This window comes from Penicillium cataractarum (genome assembly GCF_028827025.1).
Source record: "Penicillium cataractarum strain IBT 29864 chromosome Unknown utg000001l, whole genome shotgun sequence".
Lineage (NCBI taxonomy): Eukaryota > Fungi > Ascomycota > Eurotiomycetes > Eurotiales > Aspergillaceae > Penicillium > Penicillium cataractarum.
This window is the reverse complement of record NW_026622737.1, coordinates 4,944,758-4,967,383: the sequence shown is the minus strand read 5'-3', so window position 1 is coordinate 4,967,383 and position 22,626 is coordinate 4,944,758. Positions and strand designations below refer to the sequence as shown.

At 51.1% G+C, this 22,626-nt stretch overlaps 5 protein-coding genes across 5 annotated transcripts; 1 reads left to right on the top strand and 4 right to left on the bottom strand.

The window, feature by feature from the left end:
* Positions 1 to 1,910: 1,910 nt before the first annotated feature.
* On the top strand, positions 1,911 to 2,714 carry N7496_001751 (RraA family protein; the record flags this gene model as incomplete). The annotated part of the gene is made up of 2 exons (XM_056694682.1): positions 1,911 to 2,348; positions 2,445 to 2,714. 2 exons carry the CDS (start codon positions 1,911 to 1,913, stop codon positions 2,712 to 2,714), a joined length of 708 nt encoding a protein of 235 aa, XP_056561411.1.
* A 1,445-nt stretch (positions 2,715 to 4,159) lies between these two features.
* On the bottom strand, positions 4,160 to 6,742 carry N7496_001750 (uncharacterized protein; the record flags this gene model as incomplete). Its single annotated transcript, XM_056694681.1, has 4 exons — positions 4,160 to 5,462; positions 5,649 to 5,708; positions 5,763 to 6,670; positions 6,731 to 6,742. The coding sequence occupies 4 exons, from the start codon at positions 6,740 to 6,742 to the stop codon at positions 4,160 to 4,162; spliced, it is 2,283 nt and encodes a 760-aa protein (XP_056561410.1).
* A 203-nt stretch (positions 6,743 to 6,945) lies between these two features.
* Positions 6,946 to 8,197, bottom strand: N7496_001749 (seipin; the record flags this gene model as incomplete). The annotated part of the gene is made up of 3 exons (XM_056694680.1): positions 6,946 to 7,270; positions 7,371 to 7,826; positions 8,106 to 8,197. 3 exons carry the CDS (start codon positions 8,195 to 8,197, stop codon positions 6,946 to 6,948), a joined length of 873 nt encoding a protein of 290 aa, XP_056561409.1.
* A 702-nt stretch (positions 8,198 to 8,899) lies between these two features.
* N7496_001748 (CCR4-NOT core subunit CDC39) lies at positions 8,900 to 15,951 on the bottom strand (the record flags this gene model as incomplete). Its single annotated transcript, XM_056694679.1, has 3 exons — positions 8,900 to 14,829; positions 14,902 to 15,226; positions 15,292 to 15,951. The coding sequence occupies 3 exons, from the start codon at positions 15,949 to 15,951 to the stop codon at positions 8,900 to 8,902; spliced, it is 6,915 nt and encodes a 2,304-aa protein (XP_056561408.1).
* Positions 15,952 to 17,492: 1,541 nt separating this feature from the next.
* Positions 17,493 to 19,604, bottom strand: N7496_001747 (uncharacterized protein; the record flags this gene model as incomplete). The annotated part of the gene is made up of 1 exon (XM_056694678.1): positions 17,493 to 19,604. One exon carries the CDS (start codon positions 19,602 to 19,604, stop codon positions 17,493 to 17,495), a length of 2,112 nt encoding a protein of 703 aa, XP_056561407.1.
* Between the last annotated feature and the right edge of the window lie 3,022 nt (positions 19,605 to 22,626).

Here is a 22,626-nt window from a genome sequence, read left to right as displayed (position 1 = left end):
TAGTGACAAAGAAAAGAGATGTCAATTGTTGGAATTCGGAAGGGAGAAGACTGTACTAGAAAGATGCAAATTGCAAGATGAATAGCCCAATGAGAAATGATACTGGAGAGTAACTCCCCTGGATATGCAGTCGTGACTCACTAAGGCGTGATTCGTTAACTCCGCTGGGTAGTATTCCGTGCGGGGCAACAGTCACCACGGCATTTGGACTAACAGGCATTCTCCAAATCGGCGTCTACACTTTGACTAGAGCTGTCTGACCTACGACTGTATGATATTCTCTCGCGGGATAAAAAAAGCTATACACACGATGTCTTCATCCGGAACTATTGACCAAATGCGAGTGTCTAGAGCTTCATGACTGATACGCCGTTGTCAGCAAATCTACAGTAATTCTCCGGAGGCATTTAAAAAGAGTCATAGTATACACAACTAGTACACAAAGCAATTCATTTTGCAATGCCATCCCCTAAATCCTCTATTGAGCAGACAGAATCTCATATCGTCCCAACTAAAGTCGTCTCTTCGTCTCCATCCCGAACTTTCTCTTGACTTTCCCCAAAGACGACCTTCCTTCCTTCCTTTGATAGCAACCCAAAAGAACTTCCCCTGTATCGCGATAAACACAGCATTATCCCCCAGTGGCCACCAAAATAAATTATAAGACATGATCCAAGCAGGCCACACGAGAGTCGTAAATGGAGTTGACCAGGGCCGGACCTTCACAGCCCAGAAAAAGGCCAGAATACCGTGTACTACTGCCTGGCTAGCGAATCCTGCGAGGCTCAAAAGGGACATGGACGTATAAGCAGGCTCCGGTCTCGTAGGTTTTCTCTTGAAAAATGTGGAATAACCCAGATAAACGAGTGCCGGGTTGATGTAGAGTAGCAATGGGGGAAAATTGAAAGTAACGATCTCGGCCAATGTACAGCGAGAGTTACCAAAAAAGAAGGGGATAGAGATAAACAACGCGTAATCCCCATATGAAAGTATCAGAAGGACTTTCTGTCTGAATGATCTGGAGCTAAAGGCGACACTGGTCATGAATCTACTCAAGTCAGTCATTAGCGATACATTCGTGTTTTCCAGGGTAATCTGCAATGGGATTTCTAGAAGAGTTCCGTTGATTCACTTACTGTACGAAAGAAAAGAATATCCAGACCATCGTCATTTCAGATATACACATCCATTGACGAGCGCCTCTGGCATAGGTGTCTTGGTATGATTTAGCTTGCTTCGCCGCTTGGCCGGAGTACCAATGACACAGCTTCGCCTGCTCGGCCGCACTGAAGATATGGAGGATGAGGTAGGACAGAGGTGGGCTTGTTTTGTATCTCTTTGCACGTAGGTTTCGAAGCTGAGCAATGTAGGATACAAGGCTTAGAGTCGCCAGAAGACTGGGAGGTTTAGTATGATTTACTAGGCGGATGAATGTAAATAGAGGGAGGTAGCTACCTGCATAGCCAGATTTGGATGGACATTATGGGAGTATATTCAGCCAAGAAATACTTGGCTGAGCCAAAAGCTGGGGAAGAAAAGGACCCTTAGAGAGGAAAGAAATTGCCTTGGTTCAAAAGTAGCTGGCACCATACACTAGTCGCAAGTACATACATAGCCTGCTTTTTTCTGCTAGGCGTACCCCCACAGCCGAGCCTTGCGTGGTTCATCTCCATGGAATTGTCGGACATGGGGTGAAAATAAATAGATACACAATTCGGAGATTTACTAAATAGTGCATTATTTAGGATTGCTACTCAGGGCGTATAATGGGAAATTAATGGCATAACCCATACTGAACGTTACCTAGGACCCTGGAATATTACGATACGTTACCATACGACAACATGGACATCCCGAGTTCGCCGTAAAGCGATTCTCAGACATCCAAGCTACAACCACCCTCCCACAAAATGAGCAACATCTCCAAAGCCCTCCAGGGCTTAAAACGCTTCACAACCTGCGACGTACGTAATTCCCCCCTTTCCCTCCCCATTCTTGAATTAACCCAGCCACCCCACCAGATCGGCGATGCCCTAGTCAAGCTCAAACAGCCCTACGGCGGTTATCTAGACGGGCTGAAAATGTACTCCCCAGGCGGTGGAAGCATCTACGGCCCAGCCATCACGGTGAAAATGGTCGAGACGAATAGTCCCGGCCCAATGCCGCCGATGCATTTCGCCGATGCAAATAAGGAGGGCCATATCATGTACATTTCGCAGCCGAAGGGGATGTACTCGGCGTGTTGGGGTGGTCTTATGTCAACTCGGGCGCAGAAATTGGGCAGTTTGGGGACGATGATTGATGGGCGGATGCGAGATACGAGGGAGCATGTTGAGATGGGATATCCGGTGAGTTTTCGTACTCGCATTGACAGCAGTGATATTGTGTTTTTGTCATTCGAGTTTCCTTTCGGCAGTGAGTTCTGCTAATAACTGAACGAATAGGTCTTTGCTCGAGATACGGCGGTCCCTGGATCAAATACTTTTACTCGTGCCTCGGAGATTAATGTCCCGGTGCAATTCAAAGGCGATCTTTGGGTCTATCCGAATGATATTCTCGTTGGTGATGAGAATGGTGCCGTGGTGGTCCCGCCGTCCTTGTTGGAACAGGTAGTTGAGCTGTGTCAGGAACGATTTGAGATTGATGAAAAGACTATGCAGGCTTTGCGGGCAGGTGAACCCATGGGTGCAACGATTAAGAGACTGCGCAAGTAGATTTTGTACATTTAGTATAGCTATGGCTCCTACTCCTAAGACAGGTGAATAACCGTTGTTATCTTAGGCAGGCTTCAATTAAGATGTCCAGCTCTTTGCAACTTTCTAGGGCATAATTTCCTATTCTCTGACTCGTAGAATCAAAATCCACACCCAAAAAGAGCTCTCTATGAATACCAAATCACTCAATCCATTGGAATACAATTCAATGCAAGCCATAGTTCCCCGGATTCGCGGCGCAGACCCGCGCCCGTATTCTCCGATCCCCGGCACTCAGGCCCTTGCCGACGACCACATTAAACCCACATATCAACACGATGCATTCGGGAGAGGAAAAAAAGTTACAGGAGAGAAAAAAAGTACTCCGCATGGGGGAATCGAACCCCCGGCTTCTGTGCGCTCAAACCAATCAGCGTGAAAGACAAATATGTTAACCACTACACTAATGCGGATTGGTGATTATTTTTTCAGGAGATTGTTCTACTCATCCCAACTCTATAGGTAGTTAGAAAATAGTACAATGGGGGGAGAGACGAAAAGGCGGGATGGGTAGATTAGTTAGCAGAAATTTCTACACTCGTTAGGGCTAGCGCGTCGTAGCAAGTAACTAAGGGGATACGCTATAGCAGTCTGATCGGAACAGATAGGTCGAGGCACGAGAGAGAGGCAAATTAAAGAGAAAAGAGACAATACACTACCACAAGGAGGACTGCCAGGAAGCCATACGAGCGCTACAAGACTAGCAGCGAAAACCGAATGGGCTAATTAGATATAGAGGAAGCGACCGTTAAAAGATGTGATAAATGAATTGAATTAGAAGTGAAGGAGTATTTATCAAAACGAGCATGTAAACTGTATGTAATTCGAATAGTAAAAGAGAGTGTGTCTATGTGATCTCCCTTCCCTCTCATCTCCATAAGGCCTTACGCCGCCACTCTCTAAACCGGGAAAGCAAACTAATTAAATAGACAAAAGGGCTGTATATATAACGGATCAAATAATCAAGAGAAATGCACCAGGTTCCGGCAACAGTTCCCCCACTACACTACTAGGTAGGGAAATCCACTAGGTAGCCGTAGTTTAAAAAAGAATCTCAGGTAAGGCAGGCAAGCGAAAAAAAGTTCTCCGCATGGGGGAATCGAACCCCCGGCTTCTGTGCGCTCAAACCAATCAGCGTGAAAGACAAATATGTTAACCACTACACTAATGCGGACTGATTAATAGAAACTCTATAGAATTATGATACAAGAGGCTGCTTAGGAGCCAAGGTTCCCCACGGTACTGTCTGTATGTACCATTTTCATTTCATCTAATCCTCAAATGCATTTGTATCTTGAAATCGGAGTGTATACAAGCTTTTGTTGATGGGAATACCATCTCAATCCACAACGCCCATCCAGACTTTATATCCCAACCCGAATGCAATTTTCATCCTCATCGCTCATTTATGCATGTCTCCCCAAATCCAAATCAGCAACCAACTTCATATCCCCCTTCCCCTCATCCTCCCCCAGCCCAAAGAACGGCTTCACAGCAACATCAATCGTCTCCTCAAACAACCGCCCAACAACAATCTCCTTCAGATCCTCACCCGTCTGTCCAAAATCAGGGAAAGCATTCAACTCCAATAACCACGCATTCCCCTCCGCATCAACCAAGAAATCAACACCAAACAACTCGAACGCATTCGGCAATGTCTGGAAATGCACCATCATGCCTCGCGCGGCAGCTTCAAAGACTTCGCCCGTTACTGTGCAGATTTGTTCGAAGATCTTTTCTTTCCAGTCTGCCGAGAGACCCGGGACGTGGTGATCGAGATCCCAGAAGCGGCGAACACTGCCTTCGTTGGAGCTACCTCCTTCTTGGAAGCAGGTATTCGTCAAGTGGCGAGCCAAGTCTTTGACCTCGTCTTCCTCTTCGTGAGGGGCGCAGTAGGATTTAGCAGCGAAGAGGGCGAGCATCTCCTTGAAGACGTAGACTTTCAGGGCGCCCGTTGCGAGGACGTACGTGCGGATGTGGAACTTGCGGTTTGAGGACGAGGGCAGGAGGAGAGGGGGGTCGATGTATGGCTGGGCCATGAAGTGGCGGAGTTGAGAAGTAACAACGCCGTCATCGTGTGCGGCGGGAGTAGTGCTCTGGGGGACGGTGGTTTCGGAATCACTCTCGTCTTCGACGTCGGAGGGTTCGTCCCATTCTTCGAAGATCTCGCGGAGTTGGTCCTCGGTGCTGAATAGTCGGATACCTTGACCACGATCACTCATGCCAGGCTTCAGGATCCACCATTCCTTCTCTGAATCTGGCCGCTCTTCATTCTTCTCCAGACTCTCGCGCAACTCGTATGCCTCTAGGAGAGCCTCGTCGAGGAACTCGGAGTAGTCGAGCTCGAAATCAAACGCAGGCTTGAAATGGTTGCGCAGGATACTGTCTGGATGCTTGGAGATCCAGTTGGCCACCGTGTTGGATAGATAGTGCTTGCGGATCAGTGCCTTGCGGATAATATATGCGTTTGCAAGGGAGGTTGAGGGGCGTGACATGACATGCTCAAAGTCCAGTCGCTCATACTCGCGATATTGGAATACAGGTGTCGAGTTATCGGGGAGCTCAGAGATATCTGAGATGCGCTGGCTGCGAGCAGAATCTCCGAGACGGCGGGTTAATGCTCGCTCGACGAGAGCTTGCACGTAGGGATCGTCGCAGTCAACGATGGAGAATAACGTTGACTTGTTATCTGATCTACATAGACCTCCTCTATCAGAACCAGTCCAAGCATATCAAGTAACATTGCAGAACAGAAAATAACAGAAAGTTCAAAATAAGATCAAGTGGGAATAAGGGAGCATGAGGTCTATCGGCTAGGCCAGATATCTAAAGCGCACTGTAGTATGTATATCTGAAACGAAACCTTCAAAACCATCATGTCTAAACTCCACTCACAGCTTGATCTCTCCCGTGATACCGGGCGTATGCTTAAAGCAAGCTTTAAGAGGCGTGACACTAGAAGAAAGATGTTAGCAAATGCCTTTTATATAGGACGACAACAAAACTCACCTAGTCATCTGCGCCTTGACGACCCAACCGTCATTGCCAGCAGGGCCCTCTTCCACGCTTCGATACACATCCTGTAAGTTAGGTGCCCATTTAAAGTGTTGATGCTTGATCCTAGGTTGCCCAGCGGGCTTATCAATCGTGGTATCCTCCGGTTCGGGCTTCTTTCCAGTCATTTCGCCCGCGTCACGCAGTCGCTGCTCTTGAAGTTCGGGATCATCGCCAGTGGCGGGGTCAGCAGGCTCGAAGCAACTGCCAGAGGTCCACTTGTTTTCCAGCATCTCCGTATAAAGAACCTGTTTCTGGCTCACGCCAGGCTCGAGGGGAACATTGACGCTATAAAGGTCTACGCCATCCGCCCAGTTGGCGCAGAGGTACTCGATCACCTTGACAGAGTGCTTAGAGGCCTCTGCAATGATGATGGGGTCATGGTTTCGAGAGCTGAAGGCATAAGACAAGGCAATCGAGCGCTTCCCACAAACGGCACCCTCCATGGCACCGCCAATGGTTCCACTCGACAGAGCAAACAACGCCGTGGTGTTGCGGCCATAGTTTGGACCGGACACCACGACGTCAATGGGGCCCTTTTCCTGGAAGTAATGGTAGAGTCCGATCTGGACACAGCTTGCAGGAGTGGAGTCGATCAGTATCCATTCGTCGCCGCCGTCATCGGGCTCGCCGTTGCTTCCCCTCGGCAAATGGTGTATCGTCCCATCTTCCTGGTGCAGGGTACCCGGGCGGAAATATGTCGGTTTCACGGACGCGCCGACAATATGCGCCTTACCGATCCATGAGCGCTGCTGGTGAGGCAGAACGACGGAGACTGTGTGGCCCGCGGCTTGGAGCGAGTGGACGAGGGAATGAACGTAGGGCGACGACTGGTTCGACGGCGGACCGTCGTCGTTGGTGACCTGAATAGGGGTCAGTTATACGCATGGCAATAAGTAGAGAAGTTCTAACACAGTACTGACTAGGATGTGCATGTTGGGTTGGGCAATTGGGGGGAAATGGAGGGGAAGAGAGAAATCGGAGAACAAGGTGCCCCGCAGAACCGCTTTTTATCGGACCGGGAGGACCTCCAAATCACATCATGTCACTAGCCCTTGGCATTGACATCATGTATAGTTATGGGTAAATTATTATGGGTATACTAAGCTTCAGACATTAATTCTCATGACTATTACTTTCAATGATCACCCTCGGTCGAATGACTCCTTCGTTTCTGCACCCCTCGTGCTTCTGCACTTTCCCGTCCGGAACCCAGACCTGCAGACTCGCCCTCGGCAGGATAGCTTTGAAGCAAGCTGGTCTCGGATTCCTCCTTCTTAACCTTGACGGGTTCACTGGATGAGCCACTATCTTCAAGCTCTTCTTTGATTGCCGCGGAGAACTCTTCTTCTTCTTCCCCCTCCTCCTTGATCTCCCCCTTTGGCTTGTCGGATTGCATGATCCAGGTCAGGAGGAACCATGTCAGACTTGCAGAAGCCATAGAAACAGTCCAGAAAATAGAACTAAATACCACAAAGGAAGTCAGCTTCCAGCGGTACATGAACCACCTAAATCTGCATTAGCTAGGACATCCAACTCATATATTAATCAAGAAATACCCACCGAAGCCCTGTAAATCTGGCGCGGAATTCAACACGCGCCGAGTAGATCTGCATCTTCCTGCCGCTTTGAATTTCAAGCCGTAGGCTCTGAGGCCGATTCCGCGACCCTCGCGCAAACTCCACCTTTTCCATCATCGACACCTCTAGTGTCTCCGCTTCGCGCCGCCAGCCCACCACGTACAGCGGTAGGCGAACTAGTCTCCGCGCAACATCCACAAGCGGTGAAGTATATGTCAAAATCGCCGGACGGCGCGAGTGTGAGATCTTATTCTGTGAATTGGCCGTCGTTGGAAGTACAGATGCGGTCTCTGGGGCGTAGAGGGTGAGGTCGATCATGAAGTTGCCCACGTCGAGATTCGAAGGCGTGCGGGGTAGGTCGAGTGCCACGGACACATCGTAGGGTTGAGATGAGACGAATTCGGACCCCAAGGATGCAGTTCCCCAAGGGTTGAGATCACTATGAAGACCACCAGAGTCAGTATGTGTACGTTATTGCGAACGGGGGATGATAGCATCTTTACCCAAACTGCAGGTGGATTTCACGGTCCACCCCGACCGTAGGGATAAACCTGAAGTAGAAGATTGCATATGCAATGCCCGAAATGCCCAGAAGCAGTAGTGTAGCTCCAGAGAACAGGATTATGTTGAGGTATATGCGAAGCGCAGTCTTGGATACCAGCGCGCGGAATGGCGTCAGAAGCGCGTCCTGTCACATGTTAGACAAAGTCACTACTACGACGAGAGGACCAGACTGACCATGACGACCGCTTGTGAGTGGGAGGGACCTCCATATTCTGTCTCGTCATCGGTATATTCCGAGTCGGCCATGTTGAGGGGGTCGATGGAGGTGGGTGTTTGTTGGAAAGCAAGTTCCTCGGCGGGCTGTCGCACGGGCGCCCGAGCTACTGCTTTATCGGAGCTGCCTCCATCCACGAGGTCTCCACAATTCCGCTGCCACCAAGGCTATATGAAGCACGTACGAAGGGCAATGTCTCTACAATTTGAAACAAAAATTTGAATATTAAGTAGATTCGTGCTCTAATAACATTATCGGAACCAGATCCCGCCCCCAAGACACGAACGTAAATGATAGATTGCATTAGGAACCCCCACCGTTGATGCAGAGAAACAGATGAGAAACGAAGAGAGGAAAAAAGAACCATCAACTCCAGCTTTTACAATCTTATCATTACAGGTCGCATCTTTGGAGCGAAAAAAAGAAATATCATAGGATCTCAGGTCATGCGAACATCGTGAGACGAATAAGAAAAGATGCAAGCCATCCCCACGGCATATCCGGGCCGTAACATGAGACATAAAAATATTGGAAACGTGAAAGCAATAAACCCCTTGAAGAATACAATGAGAAGCGAAGCGTAGTCCGGCAGCTTTGTAGAAATGCCGACTAGATAATATGCGAGGAGAGGAGGGGGAGGGAGGAGTCAAAGCTTAGGCGACGGGCCGAGGGCTTTGCTGTTGGATGTGTTGGACGAGAGCATCGAACAGTCGACCGATCTTTGCGAAAGAGAATTAGTATGCGTTGGAGAGGCTTGTGAGTATGTTCCGAATTACCTCGGGGGCCGCCTGGATGAAGGGAAGGCGGAAGAAAGAGTAGCTCCGGTTCTGGAGAAGCTCTTGCAGGGTAATGATCAGTCCCCAAGGGTGTGGACGGTGGACAATCAGTCGCTCCAAAAGCACACGAATGATCTGCTGGCGGATATCGGAGTCATCAGACTCGGAGAGATCGACACCGAACAGGCGGAGGATGGTGAAGCTGAAGAAGTAGGTGTGGCTGTTGGGGTAGCGCAGCTGGTTGGCCATGGCGCTCAGCAGGTAGTAACGCGCCTCGGGTTGCATTGCCTGGGCAAGCTTCTCCAGAAGGGTGGCGTGAGCCGAGGTCTCGAAAGCACTGCGGGTGTTGGCCTTGGAGGCGTGTTCCTCCACACCTTGCTGGCCAATGTAAAGGACCATGGCATTCACAAGGACGACGTCCACGTTGATGGGCACGTAGAAGAGGGAAGTCTCTTTGGGCTCCGGGGTGATGATCGCGTCACAAATCTGCTGCACCACAGCATCGGAAGCTTGATCGTTTTGCAGGGCGGTATCAATGACCTGCTTGATATTTGCTTGCTGCAAAGGCGCAGCAATATCACCAGCGATCTTGGGGATTTCCCGCATCTCCTCAAGCCGCTCAACCTTGAGTCCTTCACGGAAAGGATCCGGGAGTTTCTGGAAGGACGATGGGTAGGCACTGAGAACCAGGTTGCGAAGCTGAGCACAGTGTGCAGGAATCACATTGCAGAATTGGAAGTGGTTTTCAGCAACGAATTCGGGGAAGTCGTGGTGGAGGATCAGCAGGATTCGAAGCACACCCTTGTACAAGTCCTTGGCGACATAGTGGATTTCAGCAGCCTTGAGCTGCTCGCCAATGTAGGAAAGCAGTGCTTGCATGATCTCGCAGTAGGGGGCCCAGCCGATGCGCTCTGGCATGTTGAGCATGTCGGACATGAAAACACGGTGGGAGACAAGAGACAGCCATCCGTACACGAAGCCTGGCACATAGCGAGGCTGGAGTGACAGGAACTTGTTGGCCATGGCAAAGATCATGCCCTGGTGTTGCTCGTGGTGTTGGAGGCCCGCGACCGAATACTCGCACAGAATGCTGGAGAACAGGCGGAAGAAGACACGCTGGTTGAACGCCTCTCCCCGCATGACCTGGTGATTGTTGAGGACCAAGACCAGAGCGGACAGGATTGAATGGAAGTAAGACGGCTTGTCGGCCTTGACAGAACCAGTGCTCTCCCCTTGGAACTTAACCAAGAGAACAACGAGCTTCGCGAGAGCGTCAATGTACAGGAATGCTTCGTCGAGGCTGCCGTTCGGGTTCTGGGACTCATGCTCGAACATAGCCACCGAAATGTCGATGCTGAGGCGGAAGAACAGCGCGGAGTCTTCTTGGGAGTTCATCACCTGGCGGTTGTGCATGTCCTGGAGGAAAGACAGGTAGGTGCGCTCACTGGCGCCGGAGGCCTTGTAGACGCCAATCCACTCGCTGAAGATGTACTCCATCTGGTCACGCTTTGACCGAGCCTGATCGGTAAGAAGTGGGTTGACAACCTCAGGGATGCCGACATCGCGCAGCTTGCGGACGATCTCCAGGGCAGGAGCAACGGTTCCATCCTCAGCAAGCCACTGACTCATGACTTCCAGACTTCCGGAGAAGTCAGACCGCAGAGCTGACGGCTCGTCGTTGAACAGGACACGGTTCATCAGGTTCAAGAGAAGTTCCAAGGCGCTGACATTCTTTTGGGAAATAAGACGAGTCAGGACCATGTCGACCCGGCGGATGTCCAGCAAGCCGGCATCAATAAGAGCAACGGTGACAGGCACGTTGAACATGTGCTCATCATCGACCTCTGACAGGAGGGCCCAGGTGTAGCGTGCGATGAGGGAAGACATGTCGCAGAGCTTGGCGAGAAGGTGGACAAGAACCTCGATTTCCAGGGACCCAGAGGACTGAGAGTATAGGGTGGTGCAGATCTTCAGGGAGGTCAAACGGGCCAGCTCCTCCCCATTGGGTGAAGCCAGAATGGCGCGCAATGCCTGGTTGTATTCCTGGAGAACAGTGCTTTCTCGACCAAGATCCTTGACGTGCTCCTCAGGGGCATTTCGGGCAGAGAGCTGGAGCTCAGAGATCAGAGAATCCACACGCTCCCGTGGACTTTGAGCCTCAAGGAAGCCGTTTGTGGGGACACCCATCTGAGCGGCCGCATTCTGCGCTTGCGGGGTTCGATGAGGAACGGCCGGCTGCTCAGCGGGAGTCGAGAGGTTGGGGATTGGAGGAGGAAAAGCCTCTTGGAGGACGTCGGGGATCTGACGACCGGAATCCGTAGAAACGTTCTGGGGATGAGCAGTCACAGGACCTCTGGATTGGCGTGCAAACTCTTCGTAGATTGCCAACTGCTCCTTATTCAACCCCCCGGGCATTTGGCGATAAGGCTCGGGGATGAAGAGGCCCCAGCGGTTCATCGAAGGGTCCACGAATGGCTCGTTCGGCCGCGTAGCCAAGTGGCGCCGGCGTGCCTCCAGCTGTGGCTCGATAACCTTCTCAATCTCAGGCAGTGACTTCTCCTCTGCGGCCTTCTCCACGATACCGCAGGCAGCATCCAAGTTGTCGTTCACGCACATGAGAATCAAGCCTTCGGGCATGGGCTGATCAGAGTACTCTTGTTGAATCATCCGAATGTAGTTGGTCATGCTGACCTTGAGCGGCTCCTTGCAAGTAACCAGGGCAAGGCTTCCAGCCAGTTGCCTAACCATGATACCAGCAGACTGCCGTACCTTCTCCTCATCAGGCTCCGTAGCAAAGTCCTTGGAGACAAGCTGGACGGTGGAGATAGAGGCAATAGTGACAGAGCGTTCGACAACCGGAGTGATGATCTCCGCAATGGCACGCTCCACTGCGGTGTGCACGATCTGTCGAAGAACGCTGGGATCCACCATGCTGCTCGCCGAGGGAGGCAGCACAAGAATCTTATCGAGGCTAGGTAGTGTCGACATGATCGCAGCTGGCGACAAACGCTCATTCTGGATGCCTGGGGCAAGAGGACCGATAGCGAGATCATTGAAAGGTTCCAATCCTTCTGGGATATTGGCAGCCGCTGGCGGCAGGCCTTCTTCAGCGACATGAGCGGTACGGTCACGAATGATGATGGCTGGTGCGATAGTCTTGTGATCAAGGTCAAGATCCTTGCACAATACCTCAATCTCGAACTTGAGATTCAGCTTGAGCTCGGCGAAATGGTACAGTTCGAGCAAGAGACCCAGAATATCCATCAACCAAGGGTTGGGAGGCCTAAAGACCCGAGACTTGGTGGCCTGGACAAGCACCTTGCAGGTGAAGGGGATGGTGACCATCAACCGCTGGGTATCATAGCCCTCCAAGAGCAGTCCCTTGAAGTAGACATTCTTGTGCTTGATGGGCTTGTCCTTCGCGATTGTCAACGAGCCAAGCCAGGCGCCAAGATTCTTGAGGTGGCCACGATCCGTGGAAGAGGTGAGGGTAGCTTCGGAGTTAAGAAGCTTTGAGAGGCTGACATAGGTCTCTCTGAGGACCTCGGCCCAGAGAATCTTGTCGCCAATGCGGTCCAGAAGATCGAGGTAGAGCTGTTGGAAGTTGGGTTGCAACTTGGCACGCTCCTCCACCAGGTACGCAGCGAACCATTGGTGATGCTGGTCGCGCAACACTTCACGCAGATCCCGAAGCTTCTCATCAATGTTCTGCTCTGAAACGTTGTTCAAAACAAAGAGAATCTTGTCTTGAATGTCCTCATCAGGGTCATGATAGATGTCAGAACGGAGTGGTGGATCGACCTGAATAGCGCGGAATTTCCTAGATCCGCCGTCGGTCGCGGAGGCATCATCGTTGGTGCCATTGGGCAAGGTGGTGGGACCGAAATCATCGAATCGCTCACCCTCACCGAGCTGGGGCCCTTGATCACGAAGCACTTCCTCTGCTTTCTGGAAGATCGGAGTGCCTTGCAGAGTGGGGATCTGGAGGAGCAGATGACAGAAGCCAGCCCACTCAGTGAGACGGTTGATAAGCTGCTCAATGGCCTCCACACCAAACTTATACATTGGGTCATGCACCTCATGTTCTCGAACGGCCTCGAGAATCATGCCGAGGCCAACCTTGAGCGTAATTCCATCCACCAGCCTGAAGTTGATAATACCACCGAACATGACGGCAGTCTTGGTCAGAGCTTCAAGGGGGTACTCATGGTAGCAGTGGTACTCGTCAATCAAGCCGTGCACCATGCAGGCAAACAAATCTTGTTCGGTGGGGTCCCGAGACGACTTGTACTGCCGCATCAACTCCAGCATTTCACGCAGAGAAAGCTCCTCGTGATACATCTTGCCAAACAGATCCTGCATCTGCTTGTCGATTGCGTCAGGGAGCGAGTTGCCGTTCTCGCCATTAGCATCAATGATGTCGTCAAACCCTTCACCGTAATTGATCAGTCGAGGGTAAGTCTGAATGCAGATACGTTGAACGGGAGTGAGGTTTTCACGATCGCCGACGTACTCCTCCAAGACAGACAAAAGAGTGTACACCGTCTTCACGGCAAGGCTAACCATCCGCGGGACTGGCTGTTCCTTTCGCTGGACATGGAGCTCATCCTCGGCCTTGATACGGAGGAACTTGGAGAGAAGGTCACCCATGTTCGTGTGGCCCTTCTGAGAAGCCTTGCGAACCCATTCCTCGAGGTCCATGTTGGTCTTTCGGTGACAGTAACAGGCGAGATCCAAAGCCAAGCCAGTGGTAAACTCGAGAAGACAGTCAAGCCATCCATGCTCTGCAGCTGTCTCATAAATCATTGCAGTAGACGTTGGATCCTGGTTGAAAGCATCGAAGAGCTTCCCGGTCACCCAATCGCGGTCCTGAAGCCAAGCGCCATGAAGCGCCAGCTGGTACCCTTCTTCTTGCTTAGAAAGGAACAAGACAAAGGTACGAAGCACAAAGTTGGTTTGGACGTCAGTCCATGGTTGTTTGATAGAGAGAGCCGAAATAAGGAAGACCGGAAGATCGAATTGAACAATGGTCTTGATGAGAAGCTGGCTCTCTGCTGCAGCCCATGAAGACTGTGAGAACAGTGCAACATCGAAGATCGCTTTCATCGCATCCATGGAACGAAGGGGGGACTGGACAGCCCGTTCACCCTGCAGCTTAAGATTTTCGGGGGCCTCCTCGAAGAAATCTGCGGGGAACGCCGGACGCAGATTAGGAATGAGCGATAAATCGGGACGTGAGGCGATGAACGCTGTCAAAAGTGACATCTGTGAATCACGATGCTCCCAGTCTCCACCCCAGAGCTTTTGGAGATCTAGGGAAGAGTCACTGGCAGCAATGCTGGAAAACACATCGAACAGCCGCGAGAACTGCTTGGGATCCACTCGTACACCGTCTCGGTCAAAGTTCTGGAGAACCAATGCCCAGTTGATCTGCTTCCCCGCGTATGCGCTCAAAAGAGTCTCCAGCGAGAATTGCTGCGAGTACTGTGACGAGATCGTGAATAGAATCGCAGTGGCCAGATTTTCCTCGCTCCAACCGTCCGGTCCGGCAGCGTTGATAGCCTCCGTGGCGGCCTCGACGTTCGCCGTGGCACGAGGTCCCTTGGCGTGAAGCTGCCGCACGAGAGTGTGTTCGGGATCGACAAACAGGAACATTTGCAGGGCCGAGCTAACCTCGCCTGGTGTCTCGAGGGCGAGCTTTTGGAATCGTAGATTGATTGCATAGACCAACTTTGCCTTGACCTCGTTGGTGAAATTGCGCGGGGGGTATAGGATGAATCGTTCAATTGTCATTCCAAGGAAGGAGTTCGGGAAATCTTTGGTCGCTTCGGAGGGATTCGCCAAGCTAGAGAGGAAGGGGGTGATAGAGTTGGAAAGGATGGCATCGGCTGGTAGGATAAAAAAATGTTAGCGATGTGTCACTCCCTCGAGGTGATGCAACATAAAGGAAATGGGCTTACCCTTAGCTCGAAGGTCAGACTTGCTCGTCAGCTTGAACGCCAACGCAAGAGAGACCTTCAGAAGAGGATCAAGACGGAAGTGATCCAAGAAGGTGGAGAGATCGAAATCGCGGAAGATGTCTCCCTCGGAGTTGTCTACCGTCTCAGCAATCTTCTGCGCCTGATCAATGTCGGAGGCGACTTTCTGCATTTCCTGCACTAGGAGGGGGTAGTTGCCCGCATTCTCGACGGACTTGTTCACGCCAGGGAAGATTTGTGGGGCATTGCCTGTCAGCAGGCGGCGGAAATACTTTGAAAAGACCTCCATGCCGTTGGATGATACAAGCTTTTAAATTAAGTCGTTAGCATTCGTGCAATGGAAATCATGACTCGGGCTCCAGCTGAACATACCTTGTGGATTTGAGCAGCTTTTGTTTCCCACTTTTCTTTACCTTCCTTCTCTGTGATCGAGTCCAACAGGAGGAAAACTTGCGCAATCGAAATCTTCGTGAGAGATGACTGGCTCGAGTGGGCAGCTGCTGAGCCTGGTTTATCAGAAGCGAAGCCCGTAGGTGAATTCACGGTTGTGCCGGACGAGAGTGGTGAAAATGCAACACCTCGAGTTGATCCGGGTCCACCACCACCCCCGGTTCCCCCAGTGCCTGGGATAGAACCTGTTGCGGAGGGGAAATGAGACACCGAGGAAGGGGTGTGTGCGCGGAACTTGGGTGAGGAAAGTGATTGGGCCTGCTGCTGTGAAGCCGACTGCAGTGAAGTGAACGGAGAGGGTGTGGGCTTCGGGCTACCGCCGGAAAGACCCCTGGCGGAGCTCAGAACAGCCGAAAATGAAGAAGGCGTTGAAACCCCAGGGCCTGCGTCCAAGCCCCGGGCAGATGTGGAGGGAGCGGCGAAGGAAGAAAGGTTGGTTGCGAGAGGAGTCAACCCACGACGAATTCCAGACTGTGATGAGGACCGACCCCAGGCACCAATCTCGGTCCTGGACGAAGAGGATTTACCGGTGCCAGAAGCAATCGACGATTGGGCGGAAGGGTGAGGGGGAGGGAAGGTCATCTAGGAGACGCGATCATTTGATCTGGAGGGTCCACAGACAGATTTTTAAGGATGGGGACGTAGACGAGACCGATGTAGCTGAGAGAAAGATGAGGGTGAATATGCGATATTCGGAGCTCGGGTGAGATAGAGTGAAAGGATAGGGGTGGGGTTGTGGAAGAGGATTGGGATGGGCAATGAGGAGAGGTTGGAGGATTGGTGTGCAAGGTGCGAGGTGTCAGAAGTGTGGGTGCCTCAGGTGTCTCCGGACGAACGTGAGCTTTGGGCTGTCAGGCAGGAGTGGGTGAGGAGAGAAGCAGCAAGGGGATTGAGGTGAAGCTATCCTCGTCTAGCGCGCACTCTAAGCAACCACGGTACGAGAACCTGGCAAGCTTCACAAGCACAAATTTGCCGTTTCACCTGGCCTTACAAGGGAATCTCTTGTCGCGTGTTCTGCTCGACGAATTCCAGACAAGGTCACCTGATATGCGCTTAGTCATTGTTCCTCGTGAGGCGGGGGCCAGTGGACCGAGACAGCCCCAGGTTTGTTTATACCAACCTAAGAGGCATCGGAATACAGAACATGCAATAATTCCAAGTACCCACTGCACTGGATTGCAGTCGAGTATACATTTACATAAAATTAATTAGCCCATTAATACACCTTGTAGCTAATATAACTCAGTCACCCATCTCTTTTCAAGATCGATCATCCAACAGGAGACTACAATACATGGAAATTCAAAGGGGAAACAGTTGAGGGACTCGTTGTCAATCAGGATATCCATTCTCGTTTGTCGATTTCTAAGGTACCCAAATCAAGAGATATGAAGGTTGCTAATCATGCTAGGTTCTGACCCAATATGGATCTATTTCAGTGCATGCCTCAAGGCAGCAGGCGAGGATATTTATGGCGTGACTATTTTTCTTCAGATCCGAGAGAGGTCCCCAGAAATTCATTATATTTTTGTGATATAACTTGAACACATGGTGGTGACAACGCCACCGCATCATGAGATGTTCCAGCAGGACGAAAATATTCAGTCCCATTGGTCCCAAAGGAAACAGGGGAGAAAAAGAAAAAAAAAGGCGGTACTCGCAGGATTAGAGGACAAAATACCCCCCACTGCATCATATCCGATGGACGCCAAAAATAATCCAATCTCACGCAACGATCAAAAGGGTAAGAAACACCACATATAACCCAAGAAGAGAAGAGAAGGTACGCATGAAGGTGGACGATCGTATCATGTCACAAGCCGGATATACCGAACCCAAGAACGTAATGTAAATGTCAAAGACATAGTGTCGAAGAAAGGTGGGATCAAAAAAGAGTTCAAAGTATCGTTTGCGAAGCCGTCAAGCTCGGAGAGACGGGTCGATCAAGTAGAGGGGTAGTAAATTGACACAAAAGTGATAGAAGATGACAATCATGTGCACATAAGCCGATGCTAGTAGATAGTTCCCACGGCGATTCAACGCCAACGCCGGAGGTTTTCAGACCGAAAAACCATGATGAAAAAGGACAAACTCGCTCGAACGTCAAGGAGAAAAGAGTAACGCTAATCAGTCGTAGAAATGCAATAACACGGTGTTGCATACTGTGCTTTTGCTGTGTACGTCTGCTGGGAGCCCCCACTCGTGTTGATGTAGGTGGTTGTTGGCGTGGGCTCCTGCTCCTTGATGTTGATGACCTGGCTTGTAATAGGTCCAACGAGATGACCATCAGATCCGACTTGCATCTGCTGGCAGTAAGGTGCTTGAGCTCCGGAAAAGTCACGTCGTTCTTCAACCTTGATTTTTCGTGGATAGTCAAGAAGTGTATCACCGCGTTTAGCAGATTGGGCACTGGCCGTACTGGCTGCCATATCGGTTGCGGTTGACGCGGTGGTACCAGAGTCCGCCGCTATCGTCTGATTAACGTAGATGAAAAATTCCATCATTGTCTGGTTCCAATAGCAGAACCAAGGCTTGTCGCCGGGTTGGGCTGTTTGCATGCGATGAAGCTTCGCCAGGAAGGAGTCATCTCCAATGAATGACCGTGATGAAACAGAGCTTGACGACTCGAATTGTGATTCGGGAACGATCACCAGCTTGTCGAACTTGGCAAAGAAAAAGAGTGCGGGGCCCAAGCCTGTATCACTGGTGTCGATCGCGAAACCCAGAGATTGAGTAGGGGTGGGCAGAATTGGGGGTTGAGCACCGTATGTGAACGTGGAAGTAGGGCCAGCGCTATTGAAGATGATTGAGTGATGGCCATTATCCCCGCCAACAACGACGTCGAAGTCGGTGGGATTGTCCATGCAGCCCCAAGCAGGTCTGAATTGACTGTCCTCGACACACATCCGCGAAGAATTTTGCAACTGGGCCGGGACAAGATAATGGCCCGTAGGCACCGACTTGAGATTCGTCGGAGTACTGGTCATTGTCGAGTAATCCATTTGCGGCGTCGCGGTCACAGTCACAATCTGTGGGCCGCTCGACTGAGCTGCCGCTTGTCGATCATGCTCGGCTGCCCTCTTACCGCCGATCACACCCCCAATAGCGCCTCCAATGGATCCGCCGATCAACATCACGGTAGCGACAAGAACAATAGTCCAAACGGGCAGACCGCAGCAGGCAGTCTTTTTACCTTTCTGTTTGAGCTTCTCCTCAAACGCCATGATGCCTGTAAGGGGAGCCCTGCGTTCCCTAATGTCGTCGTCATCATAATCCACAGCCGTAGTACCTCCAGAAGACAAGGGTACCAAAGCCCGTGTCGACGTTTCCGAGATTGGTTGGTGTTGGTCTCTTGAAATTGAATGGAGTTGTTGTGTCTCTGAAGGGGCGTTCATATCGGCCATCATCTCGACACCTGGGGGTTTCGGGACCACCCCTGTTGGGTAGCGTGAATAGGGTGGTAATGGCTCCGCGTGGCCATCTGCTCCAATGATATCACCCACATCATTATCTCGACGGCCTGGAGGCGGCTGATAAGATGGGTTATGACCAGGGAATCCAATTGGGATCACATCGTCGTCTATCCCTTCCTCGACAACGTTTTGCGAGTACATGGCGTAAGGATGTTGAGGTCCACTAGATTCCCCCAACGGGCGATCATGCTGGCGAATAGTCGAGGTGCTGGCAATACTTGGCGAGCGACTTACTCCAACTTGAGGATACATGGCGTAGGGATGACTTGGTCCGGTCGCTCCGGTGTAAGGACTCATGGCGCGCGGTATCGAGAAACGAGATGAAACGCTCTGGTTTCGCTGGATGGCGAAGGGGCTATTGTTTACTGAGGCGATAGAGCCACGATTCGTGGAGAAACCGCCCATTCCCTTCTGAGGGAGACTCGATCGACGGGCTTCCTCAAAGGAGACTCGAGCGTCATCGCCGAATGGATTCTCATTCTCAGTTGTGGCCTGGCCGACGGTCTTTTGTGGGTGATGAAGAGAGCGAAGGGTGGTAGAGGAAGAAATAGAGGCGGGGGAGGGAGCACGTTCGATTTGGTCGTCGGTATTGATCGGTTCTAGTGAGTATTCGTCGGAGAAGACATTGGGATTGGGGACGCGTGAGTTGCGACCGAAGGACTGGCGAGGCATCGGCTCAAAAGCCTGTCCCTGGGATAAACGAGGGGTTTGGGATGATCGTGAGGCCGAGCGAGAATGATCGGATGAAATGCGTCCAGACATTTCCCCTTGTTAACGGTAGCCCTGTCGGGCCACCTCTTTGATTCGGTTCAATCTGTCTCACGGTTTGGCCCCCAGAAAGAATGGGAGGCGGGAAAAAGGAAGGAGGCGAAAGTCGGAAAGGTCGTCGAGAAGGGCCGTTAAAAGTCGACGATCGGGGTGGTTCAGTGGGTGGTGATGGTAGATGGTGGGTGGTGATGGGGTGAGTGAAGATGGAGAGCAGGAGGGCGAGGGTGAGATTGAGGATTGAGGGATGGGGGCGGCCTGGGGGGGGGGGGAGAACAAGTTTGAGACTTAGTGTGACGGTAATACCTCGGGGGAGGGGGCATTGCTGCGCTGCGACCGGTGTCTTGTACTGAAATGACGTGGTAATCACTGATATCACGGGACTTGGCCGCTTCTTTCTTTACGGACCGAGACAATAAACTATTATCGTATTGTTTTTTCTCTCTTCCTTCGTCCATCGATCCTCTGTTTTCTTTTACAAAGACCCTGTCCAAAGGAACGTTTCCCCATGGCCCTGAAAAGGGACGAAAACGGACCCTTGTGACTGGATATGATCGACTGGGACTCCTCCGTGTGCGCTACGGCCACTAGGGCGACCAAACTAGCGACTAGACTCACCTCTGACTACGCACGGTGGGTCGGGGCTTCGCCACCCCAAGCCTGGAAACTCGACTGGTGTCGACGTGCAGCCGCTTCTCGTGGCTGTTAAGTCTAGAATCGGATTCCTGCAATCAGCCAACAAATGATACTCACTTATCTCAAAGCCTAGAATCACCACGCGCGTTCGGTATCTGCCAGGAGACCTGGATGGTCGCTTTCTGGCATAACTCCATCGCTGTCAGCCCGTGGGGATTTTTCCGGCCTGAGCCCAGGGCCTCGACGTGCTGGCTCGCAGATTCACCGATTATTGTGGACCACATTCGACCGCGAGCGAAGGAGATTGCCCAGAACCAATCGTCTTCGGGTACTCCAGGAAGACCCAACCAACTCCCAGCGGGTACGGACGAACGACCATTCAATGGGCAATTCCCAGTCCTAACAATCTTGGAGAGCGGATATCTCATGGAAAACCTGGCACATCCAGTGGCCTGAGAAAACTCAATCTGACCAAACCCGACCCAGCAAGGCTGAAGATTGGCCAGCGGATATCTCGGACCATGCATCGGATGTCTTAAAAAGCGGACTAGCCGTTACCCGTGCCAGTCAGAAAGAGAGAGTCACCACTTTGTTCAAGCTGGTTTAAGTCGGGCGCAGTTACGGAGAACTGGAGGCTCATTGTGCCGCATGATCGAGGGAGGTTTCTTTGGCGTATGCGCCCTCGGCTAACCCTGGTGGTCCAAAAAGGCTTAATGATAGTCAATCACGTCGGGAACAGAAGCCGCAACAAAATCACATTAGGCCTCGTATCCATGGATCCTCCTTAGAAGCCATTTGGAAAGAAACGGGGCCACTGCCAAGAAGACTAAACTCCATCCAGGGCATTCGGATGACTCCCGTTGTCTTGTGGGAAGAATATAACTCCGTACGAACGCCTAATCAATAATAGTTAGACGACGATCTTCTTTGAACAACATCGGTACAGCGTGCCATCCTTTTCCTTGGTCAAGTCTAAGGCTCTATGTAGCAATCAACACGCTTGAAACTTGGGCGGATAGCGGCGTTTCAGCCCCTTCGAGGTTGCTGATGGACCAGTCCAGCCTCTTGACGCGGGGTACCAGCCACGCGTTCATAGCCCTATCCCAGTCAGGTACCTCCTTGGCTCCTTGGGAGAATAGAACCGTATTTCTTTCTTCAGGGGTTCCTTTGTTAAACCCATGGGTGAGGAGATGCACCTGGACCTTGACCGTAGGACCATTCATATTCCTTTTTCTGCAATGGTGGGGCGTGAAGTGGACCGGCTTGTGCAAAACCTCATCCCAAGAGTAGGTACTGTACACACCGACTATACCTCCCTCGGGCATGAGTATGAGTGTCCTCTGCCGAATGGCTAGATCGGGGCCCATTTGAGCAAATAAGGGCTATTGGATACTGTAATTATCGATTATCATCCTAATTTTACCTGTCTACCACAAACCGGCGCAGAATCAAACGAATACGCGGCATTGCCCTCAACAAGACCTATCTGGAAACAGCAAAGCATTCAAGACAGGTACAAAGTATTCGAGTCTTGAGTCAAACCCTGCTTTCGTGAAAATATCTGCATCCCTCTTTGTACATCGATCGTAGACCATTGTGCTGCAGGTTGCTGTGGTTCACGTACGGCCCAACTCTTCGCCCCCGCTGATAATCAGCGATATGGTCAACCGCCTTGAAATATGCTTTTAAGGAAAGGGGGTACTCCTGTATCAATGTCCTATGGTATATCAGTACTACACATTTAGGTAGTCAGTTTTGCACGGCTGTTATTACGAGAATGGTGACCTCGTGTCATAATATATATTTCGAGGCCTCACGGCCGCCGTCACATTCTGGGAGTTTCCCCCTACATCTAGCGAGAAGCTTACCAGGTCACTCTCGATGACAGTCAATGGTTATTCCTTTCCAATTTATTTCTCGCTATATCTCTCATACTGGTCTCGAATATAGAGTGGTAAAATAAGCATCATCTATGCCCGGCGGCCAGCATGGCACTAAATCTGTCCCAATGTAGACCTCTTGATTCCTCTGTGAAAAACTGGAAGTTTCTAGCATACCATGTATCATTCTAGAGCATTTAATTTATCGAGGAATTGTCTCCACCTTTTCTTTAAACTTCTAAAAACATGAGCACAAGACCCGGAAGAATGTCTGATCGAGGGGAATCGGGTACATAGTGCAGAACTATCGAAGTCTATTCCATGCCCTTATTTTTCTTAGTATGATGGGTTCTGGACGGTGACACAGACCGAGGAAGAGTGTTGAATGACTTCGGATTTCCCGAGTAAACAAAGGAGAATAGCCTATACGAGGATACGAGTATACGGCTCCGAGGTAACGGCCTGCTGAACTCTGTAAGATTAGCTACGTGAGCCTATGGACT